This window comes from Heptranchias perlo, chromosome 32 (assembly GCF_035084215.1).
Source record: "Heptranchias perlo isolate sHepPer1 chromosome 32, sHepPer1.hap1, whole genome shotgun sequence".
Taxonomy (NCBI): Eukaryota; Metazoa; Chordata; class Chondrichthyes; order Hexanchiformes; family Hexanchidae; genus Heptranchias; species Heptranchias perlo.
In genome coordinates this window covers 13,846,917-13,869,131 of record NC_090356.1, presented here as the reverse complement: position 1 = coordinate 13,869,131, position 22,215 = coordinate 13,846,917, and the positions used below count along the sequence as shown (strand labels likewise).

General features: G+C 41.4%; 2 protein-coding genes across 2 annotated transcripts; one reads left to right on the top strand and one right to left on the bottom strand.

Moving 5' to 3' along the window:
• Positions 1-1,073: 1,073 nt before the first annotated feature.
• Positions 1,074-6,244, top strand: LOC137301048 (transmembrane protein 52-like). The gene is made up of 5 exons (XM_067970429.1): positions 1,074-1,267; positions 1,499-1,551; positions 2,468-2,503; positions 3,653-3,819; positions 4,896-6,244. The coding sequence occupies exons 1-5, from the start codon at positions 1,211-1,213 to the stop codon at positions 5,147-5,149; spliced, it is 567 nt and encodes a 188-aa protein (XP_067826530.1). The 5' UTR covers positions 1,074-1,210; the 3' UTR covers positions 5,150-6,244.
• Positions 6,245-9,876: 3,632 nt separating this feature from the next.
• Positions 9,877-21,746, bottom strand: LOC137300833 (calglandulin-like). The gene is made up of 5 exons (XM_067970087.1): positions 21,645-21,746; positions 19,316-19,484; positions 15,752-15,896; positions 11,133-11,233; positions 9,877-11,022 (listed from the first exon to the last, which is right to left on the bottom strand). The coding sequence occupies exons 1-5, from the start codon at positions 21,645-21,647 to the stop codon at positions 10,976-10,978; spliced, it is 465 nt and encodes a 154-aa protein (XP_067826188.1). The 5' UTR covers positions 21,648-21,746; the 3' UTR covers positions 9,877-10,975.
• Between the last annotated feature and the right edge of the window lie 469 nt (positions 21,747-22,215).

The following is a 22,215-nucleotide window of genomic DNA, read 5'->3' as shown; positions in this document are numbered from 1 at the left end:
GCAGCATTTGATGTCAGGCATTCGGCAGCACTTTTGCTGTTAATGTACGGTTGGTAACACTTTACCACAGCTCCTAATTGATCGCTGACATTTCTTTCCACGCCGCCTGTTTGATAAAGGCGGAAATGACTTACAATCCTTTGTAATATTAGGTCAGCCTGTTAATAGAGGAGTCACGTAGATTGGTGGGACCTGCCCAATATGCAACTCATTAAACAGCTCTGTGTTTAATGCTGCAATCTCCTTTACGTGCTTTCAGAATAAGGAGTGTCTGCCAAAGACTCGAGCACGGTATTTTATTGCATTAAACCCTCATAAATAATTACCAGTTCTAAATTTAGTAAGACATTAGGTAGTGTTCTTTACATTAATAAATACGCTGGGAATTTGCGTTTGTCTAGATAAGTATTTTAAATAAAGTAACTCAATTTGAGTTTCCTATTGATGTTTGATTAGGACATTATAGGTTTTGCAGCTACAGGAGCTTTCAAAATAATATTAAACTTTCATATTTAAATGTTTATTTACATTATCATATTTTAAAACCTTCAATACTTGCTTCCCCGCCCTCAGCATATTGTTTGTGGAATCACGAGGAAAGGCTAACATAAAATATTCATTATAACATAAAAATTCTATTAATTTATGGTGCACTGTTTAGGATGATCTTTAATAATAGTGACGGTACCCTATATTAAAGTCTGTAGATTTTAAACCGCCCCCCATGTTCGTTTCACCGCAGTAATAATGTACAGAAAACATCACCGAATGAGTTTAACAGGAAAATGGTCTGATGCCTGATGGAAGGGTAGATTATTGGGTAAAGGGACCGTACTAAATGCAAGGTGATTCCCCCAGAACAAAGTGACCTGTCTCTCACGCACACACATATGCCAATTGCCCCCCATGGAGATCCTTTCAACCTGTCCCCAACTCGGGGTTAATGATCACACACAGGTTTGTGCGTGATCGAGAGGTTTTGCTGTGTGGCAGTCACTGCCCTGGGCGGAGGGAGTGGGGGTTGCTGAGAGAGAGAGGGGCGGGGCAGGTGAATATAAATAAATAGGACTGGCCGCGGTTAGAGAATGAAACACCTGAAACTGACATCAGTCTTGTCGAGCCCAGTTCGTCAATTTCACCTGAATTCTTGCGAGGTGGCGACTGTCAGCAATTGGGAAACTAAAGCGAACGTGGGTGTGGGGGGAGAGAGATGGACAAGTGCACGGTCGTCGTGAGAACAGCCGTATTCATCCTGTGCTTATTTCAGGTTAGTCCTATGGGTTTAACGATCGCAGTTAAATATAATTACATGTTCAAGTCGTTTTTTTGCAATAATACGCTGCTAGACAATTTTGAACTCTGTTTTATGTTACGTCAGTACATTTAAATCACAAGTGTGTTTGGTCTAAACTTGTGATGCTAAAAACTTTTTTTTTAAATCAGCTCTTGTACTTCTGAGTTAAGTAATTTTATTTTTTTCCCCCGTTTTGTACAATAGGCTTCACTTACTGAAGCTCAGAACTGCGGCACGGGCCCCGGAGAAACTAACGGGTGAGTCTATACATCACTTTTTTATGTTTTAAAATCACACGCTCACAATTAGTTCATAGACTCGCACAGAAGGGGGCCATTCGGCCCATCGTGCCTGTGCCCGATTTGAACGATTTCGATCTCATACAGAATAATCCGTTTATTATAATCAAGAGCGTTCTTGCTAATTGCCGTTTACTTTTCTAATAGTTTCTTCTTGCTTTTTCTGTGCTAACTTCGGATCGTTTTGTATTTTGTTTAATTCCCCACATATTGCTCAGTCTGTGGTCCCAATTGCTGTATTTATATCGGGCTGGTCATTTGTTCGATGTAATCTGAAAATACATTCGCTTGCCAAAATTTCAAAATAAGCAAAGTTAAAAACATAAGGAATTTAAAATGCACCCAATTAATCAGGGCTGGTTTATAGTGACTGAATACATCAAATTCCATTTTTATGGCATGGGATTTTTATTAGTGTTTGGGAGATTATATTCTGTAATTCAAGTTATAATTAAGACCACTGTTCTATGGTGATTGAATAAGTCAAATTTGGATTTAACTACATGCAATTATCTATCATTTTTACCAGCATTTTAGGAATCACATTCTGCATATTTCCCTGTTGAAACCTCAAATCAGTGGCTTAGTGATTAGAACTTAAAATGGATTAGCATTTTTCAGAGAAGAGTTTAAGCATCTCCAAATTGTGTTCTGGAATTCCTTTCTTCAACTGAACTGTTGAACAAATATTTGGTGGTTTTTTTTGTCTTGTCTGATTGTTCTTTCCTCCTTTTTCACTCTTTCTGTTGCCTTGTTCCTCCATCTCACACTCTTCTGCAAGTAGAAGTCTCTTTGATTTCATTTTAGAAGATATATTTAAAAGAATAGTTATGATGAATCTCCCTAAATTATTTGTCTTTCATATTAATTGCAGGTGTCTCTCGAGTTGGACCAGCCTGTGGTATGTATGGTAAGTATCAGTCCATCTTTATCTGTATAATCATTGTATTTAGTATAGCCACTTTGATTTCTGCAATTTGCTCACACCAACAATGATGAGCAATGTTTAGAGTTTATGTAAATTGGTTCCACAACTCTAGGTGCTAAACTTCAAGGGATTAAAATGTGAATCCAATTAACAGTTGAAGATTAGCTTGTGCAAAGACTTTTAAGACCTTCCAGGTTTTGCTTTGAAAGAAAATTACTCTAATTATGCACCCTAAAGCTCCCTTTACATTTAATGAGTGGTGCTCTGTGCAACCTCCCTAGTGCTACTCTCCTGTTTGAGTTTAATGATGCTGTAGTTCCTCAAAAAAACCATATCAAAAGACAACTGGAGACTAGCAGCATCACACTGGGCCCACAGAAATATGGATCCTGATCTACTGAGTGTGAAGGTTGTTGATATTCTATAAAATGACATCAACTGCACTTTCTTCCACAGTAAACGTGCCCTTTTAAAAGAATAGGGTTTTAGAGAAATTAAGACTTTTAAGTTTTTCCAAATCAGCTGCACACTTCAGTGGAATGGACTGTGCTTCCCCCCCATCTCCAACCATATCAATCTAATGGCTTTACTCATGGTTTCCAATCAGTTTGGAAGGTGTAAATGTAGATTCCTAAATACAACCACATTCACAACTGGGTCATTCCAGTTGCTTTCCACACATTTTGGATCGGGTACCAACAACTTGATTGTTTACGTTCAGTCTGTTATGTTTTTTTAATTTGTAGCCTTCTGGCAATAGTAACAATGGGTTAAACAGCAAGGGGACAAGTCTGAAAATGGAGAACTAGGCAAACAGTTAAGCAAGGTTTAAGGAAAAGACGAAAAAAAATGGAGGATTAGTCAACTGGTTAAACAATTTGGGAAAAATGCCAAAATGGAGAATTAGGCACCCAATTAAACAACATTCAACAAACACAAAATGGAAGCCATGTACATAATCACTGATCATCCTGGAGATAAGATTATGCACTTGAAGATCAGTGTTGTATTCTTCAATGGCTTTACATGTATTATTGTTTTGAGGGTTACTAAAGCTGAAGACTATTAATGAGGATTGAACTAGTATTTATGCAGTCTTCAAAGTAATTTTATCCCTTTTTTATCTTTCAGGTTGATTTTATTGACCATCTTCTTGTTGCTATTGTGTGGAGTGGCAGCCAGTTGTGTGAAATGCTGTAGAAGGACTAAACCCCAGGTCCCTACTTTCCCGGCTAGACCTTATGAAGTTACTGTGATCGCCATTGATAATGACAATACCATCCACAGCACTGTATCACGTAAGTAACCAACCATGCGTCAGTCCAATCTTTATTTAGTGTGTTTCTGTCCTACATTATTGCAGATCTTGGTAAAAAGAGATTCAACAAATCAGATTTGTTTTATTTCCCTTTTTCTGCTTTTCTCAGGCCACTTATGACTGTAGCTGAGAGAACAGGCATGCAGCCTATGGCCAGCCCTCCCAAATACCTCTGAGTCAAACACTAGGAGATGGGCACATGAGGGTGGTCTGGTGGTGATTCTCACTCTGATTATTCCTCTTTATGAGGAAGAGTCTAGCCTCTGTTTGGTACCTCATTGTGATGGAACCTCTGAAATCAGCAACTCACTGGCATGGAGCATCATTGATGTGATTCCACTGTTCCATACATTGGCCCACTACCACAGTGTATCACTGTGCTGCCCTTCATTGAACATTGTCAATGTTTGCCAGAAGTCAGTTGCAAACTTGCTAATGACTTCTGGTTAAGTGTATTTGCATTAATGTATTTACTTTGGCTGGCTCAGTAGGTTTATATAGAGTGTATCTGGGCTAACTAGACCAGGACAGTCCCAGGTTCGATCCTCAATCTGTACTGAATTAACTGAATTCTGCTACGGCAAATGTAGTGATGCTACAGTTGGTTTTATCCTCCGAGATGGAGGGGGAGGAAACTGCCAGGGTTCTAGTTGCTATCTACCAGTGTGCACTTTCCAACAAGGGTTGATAGACATTGGGTGAGGACTGGATCAGGCTTGGCTGTAATCCCACTTCTCTAGCCCCAGAGGTTGGATGGCCTGCAGACAGTGGGGAGCTGTGCTCAGATGGCACCAATTCTCCAACTTGTTCTGTTTGAGTACAGCTCCACACTCAAAGCATGGGATCAGTGAATTTGCTGCTATGATTTTTTTTAACTGTAGCTATTTAGCTTTCTAATCTTTTACTGTCTTCAACTATATACTTAGTTAGAAAAGTGCCATGAACAAAGATAGACATAGTATACAGTTTGCTGGGAATGTATATTGTATGAATGTCATCTTTTATTCAGGTAATATCACTGGTGAACCTATTTAACATGATTTTTCTCTTTGTTAGCAAACAGTTCGCTGCAGTACGTATCTACCAGTAGGAATGGCATCCCATTCCAAGATGCCAACAGCATCATTTTGCCTCCTCCACCCTACAGTCTATATGCCATTGAAACCCCTCCACCCTATGAGGCAGCCCTGAAAATGGCCAAACCTATTGAGATCTACGACCCAAACAGCAGGGGAGACCATCCGAAAAGGAATGAAGAGCCCAGTTCTACAGAGGAAACATCTGTGGAAACCTCATCAGCATTGTCCTAGTGATCAAGACTTTTTTAAATTGACTCAATGACTTGTTCAGATAGTGTTTTTGAACTTATATTTTTCTGAGCCAGCCGAGAGTGAAAGGACAAGTGTCTTCCTCCGGTTCTGAAGAGAACTATTTATAGTGAGTTCTATTTGCTTCAGGAAGTGAAACATTGTCAGCAAATTGCTGCAGAGCAATTGCTCCATTACTAAGTAATGACATTAAAATTGTGATTTATATCACTTAACTATATTCAACTCAAATGAATGCAATCGGATTACAGCAATTAAGAAAATATGGCATTGATGAAGGACATTTTGAACATTGTGTAGTCATATTTCCATGTGTTTTTATCCTGGAAAATGGTTTCTGAAGAATTTTGTTTCTACCATCACTGACTGAGTGCCCTATACTATGCAGTTATAGTTTTCAAAAGCTAAAGACAATCAACGCCTTTCCAGTTAAGGAAACCTTTAGCATCCGTTGAACCTTATACCGTTCTGCTGTGACAATAGACATTCCTTTTCATTTGGAATCATACATACCAGCTCTTCAAATCAAATAAAAGCATTTTCTTTTCGTTCAGACCCATGTTCTGTTGTCAGTGGGAGATGCGCAAATAAAATTGTATATAGGTTCCATACACATTTGCCTGGCAACATTTACTGTCTACTGTTAATATTGTCCATCCTGCCTCATAATGCTTATGTTGGGTAATCTAGATATGCTTTATTTTTACTTAGTCCTTGCACAGTGTGTTGCAAAGCTAACCAATCCGTGAATGAGTTAAATTTTACAATGCATTGGCTAGCTTAATCAAGCCAAAATGCTTGCTGACTACCCAATATAAAGAGACTACTAATGTTTAAACATCAGTGAAATCATATTAAATCCCTTGCTGCTAGTCCAAACTGCTTTAGTATAGAAGGGGACAATAGCTCAGCCATGTTGCCAACTTTGAGAAGTTATGAAGTCTTGTTTACATAATATGGAGATGTACTCAAGTTAACTGATTAATTTACATGTATTAATCTTTGTATAGTTTTTTATGAAAAGCCCTATGGGTTTAGTATTCTTTATAAAATAATAAATGTGCTTTTAAAATGGAACTGGTGATTATGTCTGCATGGTTATAATTATTTAAATTAGTAGTGGAAATAGCTTCACGTATAAGTTAACTATTAGCATTCATGGCATCATTCCAACTTATTTGAAGCAGTCAAAGAGTAAATTGATAATTTCTTTATTTATTTAGTCCTTATAAGTATTTCTGCAATATTGGGATTGTCAAATCCTCAGGTCAGAGGTTCCCTTTTGTCTCGAGCGTTTCTCTGGGATCATGTTCCACAGGTGCCTCTGCCACCTTGTTTATTCTTCATGTATGAGACAGAGAGGAAGTGTTAACAGGCTTTACAACTATAGAGATTCCAGTTAAATCCAATCCTAATATCCACATACATGCACTTTCAGCAAACAGTAATGGGAATCCTGGTGGCTAGCTTTTTCCTGCCTCAGCCCCAGGGCACTGAGAGCAATTGTAGTGCCCCCACTTCTGTGCAGTACTGAGGGAATGCGGCACTGTTTTGGGGGGGGGGGTGCTGTCTTTTTGGAGGAGACATTAAACTGAGGTCCCGTCAGCCCTCACAGGTGGGTATAAAAGATCCCATGGCACCATTCAAAGAAGAGCTGGGGAGTTCTTTACCCCCAGTGTCCTAGCCACTATTTATCCCTCAGCCAACACTTAAAACAGATAATCTGATTATTTATTTCTTGCTGTTTGTGGAATCTTGCTGTGTGCAAATTGGCTGCTGCGTTTCCTGCACTTCAAAAGTACTATATTGGCTGTAAAGCTCTTTAGGACGTCCTGAGGTCATGAAAGACGCTATATAAATGCAAGTCTGTCTTCTCCGAACAGGCCATAGACTGAGCCTGGGTTCCTCCTGATCTATATGGCTTTGCACCACGTTAGGTGGTGCATTTATCCAGTTGGGCAGAAAATGTGATCTAGCCGTAGAGCCACCAGGACTGCTGTCATTGGCCTGATGTTTGTACCTGGAGATGCGCAATCAGCGGGGGAAGCAAATATACAGCCTAAAAGATTGTGGAATTTTGGGTGTAAATTAGTTTTGAGCATAAGTACGATACACCCAAACCTCCTCGCTCTTTTACGATCGTCCATTGATCTCTCCACCTGAATGCATCTCTGCCCATAATAGCCCCACCCCCACGTTATAGAGCCTTATATGCAAGTTAGTTGCACTTGCTCAGAGGCTCTCTTCAAATTATGACCGGAAGTTGTTTTTCTGGGGCTTTATTGCAATTTTTTTTCAATTTATTCTCACTAAGCCCTGCTCTGTATTTTCTGTTTCGTTGAATACATTTTTATAGAATCAGTATAAATCACGTTAAAAATTGAGAAGCTTCCCCGATTGCAGTTTCTTAAACATGCTGTGCCTGATATGCACAAATGATGGTTAAATGAGTTGAAACTTTAATTTTCATACTTAAAGAAGGAATATAGGGTGTGAGTTCGGCACTTTCCTTGGGCTGCTGACTTCCGCCCATTTTTACATTTGGACGTATTCCAATAAGATTGGCAGGAAATTTGAGTGTAACTTGACATTGGTAGAACGGGCACATTTTTGAGTCAAACTTCCAGGCTATGCCTGCGGAGGAAATTCCAGCCCAGGGTACTGTGTGCACTTGCACTGCACTGAATTGATCTCAGACAGTCATGCAAGGCCAGTTCAGTGAAATATTCTAGTGTCGTTTCTGGTGCTTAGCACATGACAGTCTGGAACGAGTTGAGGGTTAGAATGTTGAAGACCAGCAGCTATTGAAAGGACTACTGGCTGCCTTTAAAGTGCCATCATTCTGTGTCCATGGTTTAAAGCACTGCAATCCCTTCAATGCATTGGCCCTTGGAGACTGAAGAAGTGAGGAGCAGAGCTAAAGGTGACCCTGTTGAGAAAAAGAGGGCCACCCAGGCGGAACAAAACAATTTTTAATTACGGGTTTCCTCTGAACTGCCCATTCTAATTGAGTGTTGCTTAGGCATTATGGGAAGAAGCACTAATTTGCATGAAACTCTGGGCTGTAATGAGCCTCGTGTGCATTCTGTGCACAGGCCCTGAGCTCTTGAAACACTCAGGGTAGTATTTTGGCACGCGGTGCGCATCAGGTGCGTAATTGACCTCATGCCAGTGTGCCCAATAATAGGGGACAACAGGTGCCCAACACACATCAGCATCACCTGCGTCACATTATCGCCATCATCAGAAGAGCTTAGATCATTGATCTTAATCAATATGCCTTACCACAGCAACTTATTGTTTTGAGCTCATTCCTCAGGGTGCCAAGTCTTTTGATCTCAGCAGCTTAGTTTGCAGTTCATGTAAGTGCACTATTCTAACAGGAGCCTTTAAGTGGGGTGAAAATAGTTGATTTCCTTTTAATCTTACACATTTTTTTAAAAGAACAACAATTTCCATATTGGTGAATTGGTGCACTCGGCCAGTTGAAGGAAGTCTGTGCTGGGGAACGAGACATTTCTCCACATCGGGAAGCCAGTGTCAACATCAGGCATTCCCAGGTCAGAAACGAGGAGGATAGTGGAAAGGTCAGAACACATTCTTTACTGCACTAGTGGATTAATTTTTTCATTTCACACACCAACTGCTCTTATGGCTTCTGCGTGAGGCCGGCAATTTATGGGTCTAATCCCACTAGGAACTGGGCGAATGGTGTCTCACACTTAATTCACGTCGCACCCTTACAGCCAGCAGAGTCAGTCTCACATTATCACTCAGGGCTGGATTTGAACCCAGCTCTCAGAAGAAAGGGTAGCGTGTTGACCAAGTATGGCGCTATATATTTATGTGGAAGTAAAATGGGGCTTTTTGAACGCGTAGAACGAATTGACACGATCCCAAGATGATGATTGTGTTAGAAATAATTTAACAGTTACTGAATAATAAAATAATACATTTAAATATGAAATCCTCATACCTCTCAATTAATTGTAAGTCCCATTACCTTCTAGGTGTTATTCTTAGCTCAGTGCTAGCACTTTTGTGTCTGAGTCAGAAGGTTGTGCATTTAAGCCCCACTCTGGAGACTTGAGTATATAATCTAAACCGACACTTCAGTACCTTATTGCAGTACTGAGGGACTGCTGAACTGTCAGACGTTGCCCCTGAATTTCCTCAGACTTCCTGCTGTTGTGGCACTGTAACTTTGTTGGAAGTTTGGCGGGAACGCCTTGTAAACGTGTAAATGTGGTTTCTGCCGGAGTTACGGTGGCACAGCAGCAGAAAGTCCGAGGAAATTCAGGGCCGTTGACTTTGTGATAAGACGTTAAACCGAGGTCCTGCCTGCCCCCTCAGATGGACATCAAAGATCCCATGGCACTATTTGAAGAAGAGCAGGGGAGTTCTCCTACTGCCCTGGCCAATATTTATCCCTCAACCAACATGACTAAGAACAGAATATCTGATCATTTATTCTCATTGCTGTTTGTGGGATGTTGTGTGCAAATTGGCTGCCCTGCCAACATTACAGTAGGGACCACACTTCAAAAGTACTTCATTGGTTGTGAAGTGCTTTAGGATGTCCTGAGGACATGCGAGGTGCTATAGAAATGCCAGTCTTTTCCTTTCCTTTCTTCATGTAATTTAACATTTCTGAACAAAAGAAGTGAAGGTCCACTAACACATCCAAAAAGAAACAACACTACACCACAAAACATCTACAGATGTATTTTATAAATATATTAGAAGTGGAAAAGCATTTGGCACATACCAAATTCTATGGGCTTCCTAATATTCGGTGAAAGGGGGTTCATCCCCACTATGTACCCAAAGATGCAATAGATAATTTTATTTGTGAATTATAATGGACTAAGGGATGCATGGACTATCCAGGGTTTACAGTTACCCACAACGATTATTAGCAATTTAGTTACTTATAGCACAATCAAAGCTAATTTTAATTACATTTTTGAGGGGAACAAAGTGAGTTAGAGTTTCGCTATCCTAGAAATAGACTTTTAAACTTTAAAATGTACAGCATTTGTCAATGTGGCTGAAGGCAACAAAATCTTAAAGAGGCATCATTGCCATTTCAAGGTGTTTGTAGGCAGGGTTAGTTCATAAGAACATAAGAAATAGGAGCAGGAGAAGGCCATACAGCCCCTCGAACCTGCTCCGCCATTCAATAAGATCATGGCTGATCTTCTACCTGAAACAGCTTTCCCTGAAGCTCCGCTTTAGAGCTGCAAACTGTGCTAGGACGGATGTGATTTAAATGCTGCAGCGTAAACTTCTCTCATGTGGATTTTTACAAGGCCAAGCTAATTTTTAATCTTTTTTTAGTAGCGACACAGTGAGCAGAATAATGTGACTACTGGAGTTCATTTGTGTCACCTCCACAAACACACCATTGGCAAAGTTTACCCAATGCTTTTCAGTGGCAACAATACCTTTTTAGATGCTGCCTATCCCACCATTTCTAAGAATGTGCTCTTTCTTTATTGTTCAAGATGCGAGAGTGGAGGTACTACACAATTACAAATACTGAAGGACCAAAGCCTAATTTGAAATACTCTGGACACAAGGCAACATCACTAACTAAATCTTTCCGGATTGTTCTTCATGACTCACAAAACTGTAAGGGCAGCAGTGTGATACTTTAGACGGAATAAGACAAGGTCTCAAAATTAAAAAATATATATTTGTCGTCATGTAAATGGTCATGATGTAAATGTTGACCATTGTGCAATTATCTGCTAGGTGTGGCACTAGTGATTCACTGTCAAGATGGGATTCTTCCTTCAGAAGAGTTTACTTGATCAGCTTGAAGGATTCACCAGTCATCATGGCGACAAATTCTGGAAAAGAAATTGGTTTATGTGTCATTTGAGCAGAATTAGAGCCTCATGTGCTTGCTTGGTTTGATCAAACAATTCATGATCACCCCAGATTCATGAGTTTTACCCACCTTCATAGTCAATTGTTCCATCACCATCTTTATCAGCTTCTTTCATCATGAGTTCGGCCTCTTCTTCATTGAGAGGCTCCCCTGCGTTCATTAGGACATATCTTACATAAAAAAAAGCAAATGTAGGTTTATGACAAAGAAGAAATACCTGACATTTTTGTACATGGTTCAATACAAAAAATGATGGCTCCCCAATGGCTCAGTTGGTAAATACACCATCCGAATCATACGGGCATGAGCAGCTCAACCCCTGGGCTATGCCACGTTAACTGAGCTAGGTGCAATGGTAGCAGGAACACTACAAATGACCTGAGCACCTTTGGGCAGACTGATCGCTGCCTGTTGGAAAATGCAGATGCATGATGGATGAATAATGTCGAGAGGGGATAGGATTGAATTCGACTGTGGTGCTCCCCTCCCACATGGGGAACTGGATCCAACTGTGATGCCCCACGGTCAGAAAGACCACTAACATGCAATGTCCAAGCTCAGACGTTGTGCAGGATTCCAGAGTTTGACCGGCCCCGTAAAGTCATACCTCAGCATTGGTCAGTGCATTCAGAAGGGAAGAGGAGAAAATTGGATGGGAAGCTTTTTTTTTGAATAAAGCACAAAATATAAAGTAAAAATATTTATTAAATCATTAACAATAAATGAAAACTTAATGGTTCCATGGTTCATTTATTTGCCACGACCTACAATCAGTTAAATATTAGCTAAACTCTCTCCAAAACTGATATTTTCAAAGAAATATTAATTAATTATACACAGGGACAAATATTGAATAAGCATGAAGCATGGTTAGAAGTGAAAATACACTGTGAGGTTACACTGAGCTATTTCAGTTCAGATACACTATGCAAAGTTGTCCGTAGCTCCTCAGCACAGATAGAGTAAAATGATGTAGGACTCAGAGTTGGGGGGGAAATTAAGAGAGCTGAGTAATAACATAGAATTGACCATCATTACAGTCAAATAAAATTGGTACTGTTCACAGGGAAAATGTACTTACTACGACTATTTAGACTGTGCGGAATACAGAATTTGGAGTGCAAAGATTTTTTATTTTGGTGAGAAAGTCCTTCCCTTCCTATCTCCCCTTCCCCATCTTAGCAAAAATATTGGTCACAGTTCTTAACATGGAAAACTGTATTGGAGATGTAAGGATGCCCTCTGCTGGCTCGAAGTTAAAAAAAAGCTTGTTCTTACAACTTAACTGCGATTTTGGAAAATTTCATTGACACATTGGTACAGAACTGTTGGGACCAAACCACACAGCACTCACCATGTATCTTTTGGCAGCTAAGTCCATCTAATGTGACTTTGTGAAGCCTGTTCACTTAAACAATTTCAACATGCTCCCTGCAGACATTGGAGAGCACATGATGCATGGGTGGAATATCTGATGAACCAGCAACTCTTAAAGGATTGATGGAAAAATTTAAAAGGATGCAGCTACTTAAAGGTAAGTGGCTACATATGTGGTAAAAAAGATAGTTTCAACCTTTTAAAGACTGAAAGTAATCTTTCAATAATTCTCAGCCTTTCCAAAGGCTGTAGGGTGGGGGAGGGCAAGAAACAGCTGACAAAAAGCAAGGGAAGTGGAGTGGGTGGAGTAGCCCAGCACTGCATCTGATGGCTGGTGCAGTGGACATATTTTTTCATGGATTGGGTGCAAAGAAGGCTGTTCGGCACTCAAGGACAATCCTTCCCACAAGAGCATCATGACTGGTAGGAGGTGGTGTCCAGGCTCAATATTGTGTACAGCACCTACAGCACCTGGGAACAGATGCGGAAAAAGACAAAATGCCGGGTGAGGTAAAACTACCCAACATTACCATATTCCAGGTAGATGGCCCAAAATTGTATGCCTGCAAGGTACCACCTGTCAACCCACTCCACATTTACCGCTCGTCCATGACGGGTCCTCATACAACCTTACAGCTACTTTCATTGCATATCACACATACTCATACCTCAGCAGGGCACATATTGAAGCTGCAACTTACATTTGAAAGCCTTGGCACACTGACATCTACCAAGGGCTTAGCACATCAAATTATTACAACACAATCTAACTGCATGGCTGAGACACAGGATGGACTGCAGGTTCGACCCATACCTGTCACTGTGTATACGCTCCTTCGTCTCAAGAATATTTCTCTGCTTTCATGATAAGATGGTACATAATACAAACTTTAGAAGGGCTGATAAATCACAAGCCTTTGGCGTCTTGGGGGAAATCATCCTGGACATCCTTGTACATAGGAGCATGGAAGGAATAGAAGACAGTGAAGGTGGAGGCCTCCCTAAGCTCTTGGTTAGGACCATCCTGCTCTGATATCTTGAGACAGCCATTGAGGCACCAGCATGCACACAAACATCATGCACAGCATATTGTAAGGCAAGTTCTGTCTCAGTTTTTACCTGGCTATTTTTTGCTATTCCTGTATTTTGTCACTATAACATTATACACTTCAAGCGCATGAAGTGGATGATCCAGGAGCTGTAGCTCTACAGTGCTGGGCTTTGAATCCATCGCACTTGGACCAAAAGGAAAAATTTTTCCAGTTTTGATTAGATTTTGAGCTGAAATTATTTTTGTTGGAGAAGAAAGAATGAGGGGCGATGTGATCCAGGCCTTTAAATGCTGTCAGGCTCAGGTGGTGTGAATGTAAGCAGGCAGATTTATTTTAAATGTGAGCACAGCACTACAATACATGGATTTAAAATTAATAAGCCTCAAGTAAAACTGAACATTGGAAGGAATTTTTACCATAGAGTAGGGGACACATTGACTAGACTCCCAGCAAAAGCAGCTGAGGCTCAGTCAATAAACTCCATCAAAAAGTAGCTGGATAGATATCTACTAGGGAATGAGAATGAAGGTTATAGAGATAGGTGTAGATTGAGATGATCAAATATTCCAGAGGATACAGTGGTCTTCTGCTGCTGGAGCTGAAGGGGAGGGAGGAATTTGATTTGTGGAGGGCAGCAGGCCTGGATTGAATAATGGAGAGGTGGAATGGACAAATATTCTTGAGTTTTACTTGATTATCTGCGGGGATCAGGGATTATTGGTGTAAAACTTTTTTTCACTGGGATGAGACAGAGGGACTGTACATGGCCAGTGGAAGGAGTGGGCTCGATGGGCTGAATGCCTTTGTTATATCATCTGAGGGGATGAGAGAAAACTGTCCCGTGGTCCCTTTGAATTCTGCTCTAATATTGATAGGTCAAGAAAAGAGCAACGTGACGGGAGCCGATTCTCCTCTTTCCCTCTGCTCAAGCGCGCGTCAGTCAGAGCAGAGCGTGCCTGAAGTGCGCTCCACCCAAATGCACCTGAACCCACCCATATTTCCAGGTTTAGGTCATTAGCACAGTCCTTGGAATAGGTGCGCAACCAAAACTGGGGAAGGAATCTTGATTGCTACGGCAGGCCTGAAAGGTCCACAAAAATGATAATGGCGCCTGGCTTCAGGGCACCTATGGCTGCTGTCCAGAAACAGTGGTCACGTAGACTGCAGCTCCACTGATCCTGTTTATTGGCCCTTCGAAGCAAACACTTGGGATGGGAGGTGGTTGCCAAATGGAAACTGAGGAAAACGACACAGTAGGTGTTCTGATATCATTCCCACATCATTTACATGTGATGTAAATGCTCAGCCACCTGTTTCAGGTGAAAACTTTCTGCCCATGCCTGGATGATACCTGCTCGTGCATGTGAAGCACAAAAGGGGCAGGGACCAGGTGTAAGTAGATTCTACCCCTTTTTACCCTGCTTTGCACCTGAGAACTAGGTGTAGTCTGGGCCTAAAAGCTTTGGAGATGCTTGCAACCTATCGTGGACTTTGCCCCACTTTGTCGCACGTATCTAATCATTTAAGAGCCACCTTCGCAAAATTTCTCCCTGATATCCAAAGACAGTCAAACAAAACTCCACAATATTTATTAACACCACCAAAAATATATTAACAGTCATTCATTTCCTGGCTGTTTGTGGGATTTTGCAATGGACAAAATTGTTGCAATGTTTGTCCACATAACAAGAGTTGATGTACTTAAAGGTAATTCCCTGTATGTGAAGCACTTTGAAATCTTTCTGAGCAGCTTGATTAGGTGTTAGCAGGCCTTTGTTTTTTTCATTCTTTTTAACATTTATATTCCCATTATTCAAACCGCGGCACCTGCTTCCCATAACTTACATTGTCCCTATCCCAGCAGCACATAAACTATATTGTTCCATGGAATATTTGATCATCTTTATCTGATCTTATTCCTACAACCTTCAAGCATATTTTGAATTAGATGTTTTTACCTAAACCAACCCAAACTCCCAACACCAAGAAGTGCGGAGTAAGGTAACAGTTTGTTTGATATTTAGAAAAAACAATGGTATGGATCCTTTTATGGGAACTCATTCACAAGTTCAATTGATATTTACAACAGGTAATAAACAAGGAGAACAGATTGCACAAAACTCAAGCAGCACAAGTAATGGAAACCTGGAAGTGTAGGTTTTAAACATCTTAAAGACAAATCTTAAATAGAGCTTAATGTAACTAGAGCAGACAGCTTCTGTCACTGCTGTAACTACTTGTGACGATGAAGCTACTTACTTTAAAGTGTTCCATTCAATGTAACCCTTTTTATCTGGATCAAATACCAGGAAGGCTTGCTTGAGCTCTTCATCCTGATTTTTTGATTTTTCATGGTAATCTCCCATCAGGGCCAGGAAGTTCTTACAGTTAAATATACCTTTTCCTGTCAAATAAATATCCAGAACAAATTGTAAACCTTAGTCTCTGCCATAAAGCAACTGTACATGTGACAATAGATTTATATTTTAACTTTCCCTGTTACCGTTCCAATGTAAATACCCAGAATATAAGTTAGTGCATGGTCTCCTTTAAGAATTGTTATTACTGAACAGCAGAATATAATGCCATCATTGAAGGAAATTATCCTGCACTTTGAACCATATAACATTTCCCAATCCTCTTCTGAAAGTGCTGACTCATGCTGTGGTACACTTCCGCTGTGGTCTTGCTTCAGTTATCTCACCCAAGTGTTAGGCTATTTGACTATGAGACTAATCCTGTCCTCAAATGATGTTCACACACACAGGGCTATAAATTGGGCCGCATAGCGCCCATTTTGTAAGCGCTACACGGCCTCCTAAGGACCCAAAATGGCGTCCAGAATGCGCGCACTTCTAGTGTGACATGCGCTGGAAGCCATCCTGGTAAAAGCGTTTGCACATGTGCATATAACGAACGCTGGCAGGATGTAAAGTAAGGAGAATATGCGGTAGATCAGTGCGCAACGCTGATTTAAAGGGACAGATGCAATTTTGGAACTCAACGCTCCAGCCAATGAACTGCCTTAACCTCGCACAGCAAACAAGTCGTAAACAGCATAGAAGACCCCCCACCAGTGCTATTTAAAGGGATCATGCAGGAGTTATAGGTTAGTTGCTGGATTATTGCTTCTGGCTGCTGTTGCATTTGAACCTGTTTTTGGAGGTCTCCTACACTTGATTACAAGGACTAGGGGACATAGCCTAAAAATTAGAGCCAGGACTTGCAGGAGTGAAATTAGGAAACGCTTCTACATGCAAAGGGTTGTAGAAGTTTGGAATTCTCTTCTGCAAACAGCAGTTGATGCTAACTCAATTGTTAATTTTAAATCTGAGATTCATAGATTTTTGTTAACCAAAGGTATTAAAGGATATGAGGCTAAGGCGGGTATATGGAGTTAGGTCACAGATCAACCATGATCTCATTGAATGGCGGAACATGCTCGAGGGGCTAAATGACCTACTCCCGTTCCGATCTTCCTATAATAAAGTTTCAATACTCTACAAGGAGTGGGCTGGCGAGCTGAAAGGCAACAGCAAGGGCACTGGCAGAGTGGCAGAGGTGGGACAGGAATGCTGTCATCCTGAGAGAGGACAGCAGGTTCATGTTCCATGGAGCCACTGCCACTTGCTGCCTCCTCTTATACGCCACCTTCTCCTGCAAGAAAGTGGACGTGTGTCGGTGAGTGTCCTGCAAAATGTTTGGGTGATGTGCCTGTCATGGTTGAATAGCTGCCAGTGTGTGTGACCTGTGAGTTGTGGGTGTGCGGCTTGCAACAGTGGTAATGTGTGAAGGTGAGAGGAAGCATCTGATTGGAAGAGTTGAGTACTGATTGAAAGAGTTTGTTGGTATGTGGGTGATGGGGGGGTGTAGTGCGTGGAGCAGTGGATGCGGTTAATGTTGCAGTTGGTAGGAGACGCCACTTGACAGTTGACCTCACTCACCTTGACCACTCGTGTCAAAGCATTGAACTTCTTCCTGCATTGCATCCATGTTTGTGGTGCTATACACCTGGCATTGACTTTGTCCTCTACTATCTCCCACTGCCTCTTGAGCATATGTCTGGAGGGCCTCTTGCCCCCCTGCTAATATAGAATTCCCCTCCTTCTGTCCACTTCTTGCACCAAGGCCTTCAGTACATCAGCAGAGAACCTTGGTGCACGCTCTCTCGCAGGTTTGGTACAAACACAAATCAGCAGATTGGTGAAGTCTGGTGTGCAGATTGGAGGATGTGGGATTTAGTAGTGCGCAACCTTTATTCAATGTTTTAACACAACTCAACAGATCTCCGTTTGGACTCCGTGCAGACCCATATCTTATATTTTGCAAATAAGAGGTGCAAGGCTGCCTTTAAGAGGTGCAGGCCGCCTTTAAGAGGTGCAGGCAGGCTTTAAGTGATGCTAGCCACTCAGGGCCCCTGCTGGTGAGCAGCCATTCAACAGTGCAGCTAGGCCTGGCTGCTCGCAGATATCAGGTAAATCACCAGGCAGCACGAATGTTACGTACTGCCTGCATCTCAACGACCAGGCACGGGTTAATCGCGCACTGTAACCCCTGTGCCTGGTTTTGGGGGTTATCCAATTTAACCCCCACAGAGTTTCCAGCAGGGATCGCAATTGGGAGCTAACTGTGGTACTGACACACTGACTTGGATCACACAGGATGGATCAGGAAATGAAACTGGAACCTTCTTAATCTGTGCAGCTCAATACTACACCATGCAGGGTATTAACCCTGAGCTGCCATCAGAGCCCATACAATATTGTTTTGATAAAATCTACTTGACTTAAATGAAGGATTCGGAATGTACAGATCCAAAGATAAGTGTGTGTTACTGATGCTCCATGTCCATTACTGACACTTGAGGGCACTGCTCTGGAAGAAGCCTGTCCTTCGGATGAGTTGTTAGATGAAGGTATTATCTGTCCTGTTGGAAGATACGGATCATAGAACTATCACAGACGGAGTCCTGCTCCTTCCAGCTCCAGTGTAAGCAAGATGTGCAGTCTCATCTAACTGCTTTTGTTAGGCAAGGGTATTAAGGGTTACAGAACCAAGGCGGGTAGATGGAGTTAAGATACAGATTAGCCATGATCTAATTGAATGGCGGAACAGGCTCAAGAGGCTGAATGGCCTCCTCCTGCTCCTACGTTCCTTCCTTCCTTCCTATGCTTTAACTAAGTACCTTCTCTCCTCCTCTCCTGAATGCTCAAGCTGGGTACACTTTCATGGGGGCTAGAAGCCCTCTGGTACCTCGGCCAAGTGCCATTCTTCACATGTGAGCGTTATTAGTGACTGTCAGCAGATATTTAACAGTTGGGGACGCCTGATCCTGTCCTCAATATCTAAACACCTGCACATGCTCTCCAGCAGAGGCCACTGGATAGTGCTTAGGAAAGGAATCGTATCTCATTTTTGTTCCATCCATTGGGGTGATGGTGACAATTGTAGCAACCCTACTGTCGCCCCAGCCAGGATCAGTTAACTCCGCTCGAACTGCAGCTTGAACCCAGCATCCTCCTGGTTAGTATGGCTCAGCATCACGCTAGGTGTCTCATTTACCTACTGAGCCACTAGAAAGGTGTTAAATATCTTCTGGATAAACTAAAACAGCACATATGGAGGCCATCCGGCCCATCGCATCTGTGGCAACTCTCTGAAAGAGTTATCCACTTTGTCTCATTCCATTGCCGGTTCTCCATAATTTTTTTCTTATTTGTCGTGGTAGTCGTATTTCTGTTAATGATGTTATTTAATTAACAAACCCACCTTTCTATCTACTATTACAGACACCTTAGCAGAAAAGCTGAAAAGGTTTCTCACCCTCTTTATCAACATCTTTGGCCATTTGTGCCAGATCCCGTTTAGTTAGGTTGATGCCCAGCAGACTCATGAGTTTGGCCAATTCACTTGTTTTCACCAAGCCATTCCCTTCTTCATCGAACATTTCAAACACTCCCTTGTACTCAGCAAGTAGCTCAGGGGACAATGCCTTTAAATATCAGAAATGAATGAAAAACAATTAAAAATGAAGAATAACCTATTCCTCAAGTGTAATAAGTGGGCAAAACATTCAGGACTTGTTTTATTTGCCGTTCTAAATCTCCAACCCCCACACTTTTAATTTTCAGGTTCTTCCCTCCTTTTTCATGCACAGGCACCATGCACAATTTTATGGCTGGAAAGGAGGGCAACTGACCCCTCTTCAGGCATCTGCCGCTGGTACCCTTACGCTGATCAGCAGGAGGGGCTGGAGAACTGCTATGGCTGATATACCCTCCAATTTTCCCTTATTGCCTACGGAGAAGCAGCTAGCTCTACTCAGGAATTTGGCATGAACCAATATCCTAGCACTCAATGGGCAGTGTGTTAAATCACCAAACTACAGTGCATCCACTCAAACCCATATGTGCCCACCATTGGTGATTCATTTTGGCAGTCATTGTTTTGGGGGGCCTGACCATTATGTCAGTATTTTCTGACCAAAATCAGTACAAGAGCCATCCCCATCCCCTAGTCCTGCCCTCCATCCCTCTGCTTCCCTGGTCTGGCTCCTTTTGATTCTGGTGGCTGATGCACCAGACAGGCCCCCACCACAATATGCAGAGGTGGCAATGTCGACCTTCTATGTTGGGAGCTCCAAAAGAGGAGAAGGACCTACTTAGTGCAATAGCTGAAGGAAAATGAATGGCATGGCAAGGGAAAGGGAGGGGACTGGAGGGGAGGGGGTGAGAGAAGAGGATGGGAAGAGCAGAGGAGGGGAGAAGAGGAGCGGGATGGGAAGAGAAGGACGACGAGGGCAGGGAAGGAGCAGGGAGCAAACAGGATGGCAAAGGGAAGTAGCTGAATGGATGGTGAGAGAGCAGACATGTTTGATGGCAAGAAGAGGTGGGAAATGAATGACAAGGGGAGGGGATATACTGGATTGTGAGAGGAGGAAATTTACTGTGTGGAGGACTCGCTTTTAGAATATCCAGGAACTGCCTGCAGTGCAGTATGTGGGAATATATCGCAATAAATCAGATAGTTATTTGCCATTCCATTACACTTCCCCAGCAGTTTCATTTATTATTTTTTAAATTAATGATCACGTAGCTTAATCAATTATGACAATCCTCTTTGATTACTTTACACATATTAATGGCAACTTGTCAAACTGATTCCAACTGCTTTCAGCTGTGCAATTTTTAAAAATAAAATTTGGTTTCATTTAAACAATTTTAATTCAAAAGATTATATTAACAGCTTCAATGCAGGGAGTCTTAGGGTTTGCTTTTTTATATGCATTATTACATTCAAAATATTCGTTTTGATTTTAGAAGTGCATTCATAAAATTAATAATTTGTAACAGTTTTGAACACACAAAGCTCGTAAGGTAAAAGTAAATAACAATGCTGCAACAAGATAGATGTTAAGAATAGGAGGCAGCTTGCAATTCCTTTCGGCTTAGTTATCTGCAAGAGTTTCTATCACTTGACAGCCGATCCCACTACCGCCCTTAGTCCGCTGATACTGAAATCATTTGTGATGACTCACTATCGCCCTGGCTGAGATCAGTTCACCCAGCCCAGACCTTCCTAGTCCGTATGGCTCATTAGAAGATGAAGCAGAGATAGTGCATTTACCAGTTGAGCCATTGGGAAGCCAGCTTCAACCTTGTAACTGTGTTGTTATGTTTTAGGCGTGTTTTGACTAATCACTGAAAACTCGATGCATGACATTTATTATCTCAACAAAAATATTAATATGTTAAAACATTTCCTAGTTCTCAGTACACTTATAGTTGCATCAATTTTGTCCCTCATTTTGTGCATCATTTCACTTCGTCCCCCCTCTCTCTCTCACATATACATTTTAAAAACTTAAATATTTGTACGTGATGCAATGGTTGGCAAAATTAATTTTCTGGGAGCAGGAAGCAGAGTCAATCGTTTCATTTCAAAATAACAATTAAACACTAACCCACAGAAGAAACATGGATCCCAACTTAAAATAATACATATTAAAAACCTATAGTTATGCAACACACATATATTGTATTGCTTAACCATTAACTCTACATTCAGATATGTCTGTTTCAATCAGACTTATGTGAGGAAACGATTTCTAACTGTCCGCAAAATACCAATATTCTGTTCAGATTTTACTTACCATGTTGTTGTAACTACAAGACCAGCGGTAGAGATCAACTTTGGTCCTCCAGTGGTCTAGTCCAACTAGAAAACAGACACATCTTTTACATTATTGAAGAGAGTAAGTCTATCAATGCCCAATGGATTTGAAAGTTAAAGCTGCCTTTTATGGTTTGACAGGGTGTCTCATTGGATCCTATTTCTGGATGGTGCTTATTCATTTTCTTGTATGAGTTTTCATGTACTAATTTCCAAGTAATAAAAGATTAAATAGAATCATACTAAAGTGCTGTTAGCATTAAAACTATCATTTCTTTGAGGAAAAGCTGCATATTTCATATCAGGACTAAATACTTCTTTGGAATCTACCCTATCATTTAAATCTGTTAATGTTCATTAGCAATAGGAAATTGCCAGCTTTCTCTGGATGTTGTTGCTCCAACTGTGTTGTTCTGTTCACTCACAGCCCTCCTTTTGAGCTCCTTTTTGAGAAATCCCTATTAAAACAAACTCTCTACTATCTCATGCTGGGATTTATTTTGCAATTACCAGGTAGCGGCTGTTTGGAAAGGCAATAGCTAAATGCCACA

Bases quoted from the DNA above. Each gene is read 5' to 3' on its own strand.
- LOC137300833 (XM_067970087.1), bottom strand. The intron at 11,234-15,751 runs GTAAGTAGCTTC...TTTTTATGTAAG, and splicing joins ATTGAATGGAACACTTTAAA to ATATGTCCTAATGAACGCAG. The intron at 11,023-11,132 runs GTGGGTAAAACT...TTTCTTTTCCAG, and splicing joins TGGAACAATTGACTATGAAG to AATTTGTCGCCATGATGACT.
- LOC137301048 (XM_067970429.1), top strand. From the start codon at position 1,211: ATGGACAAGTGCACGGTCGTCGTGAGAACAGCCGTATTCATCCTGTGC. The intron at 1,268-1,498 runs GTTAGTCCTATG...TTTGTACAATAG, and splicing joins TCATCCTGTGCTTATTTCAG to GCTTCACTTACTGAAGCTCA. The intron at 2,504-3,652 runs GTAAGTATCAGT...TTTATCTTTCAG, and splicing joins ACCAGCCTGTGGTATGTATG to GTTGATTTTATTGACCATCT.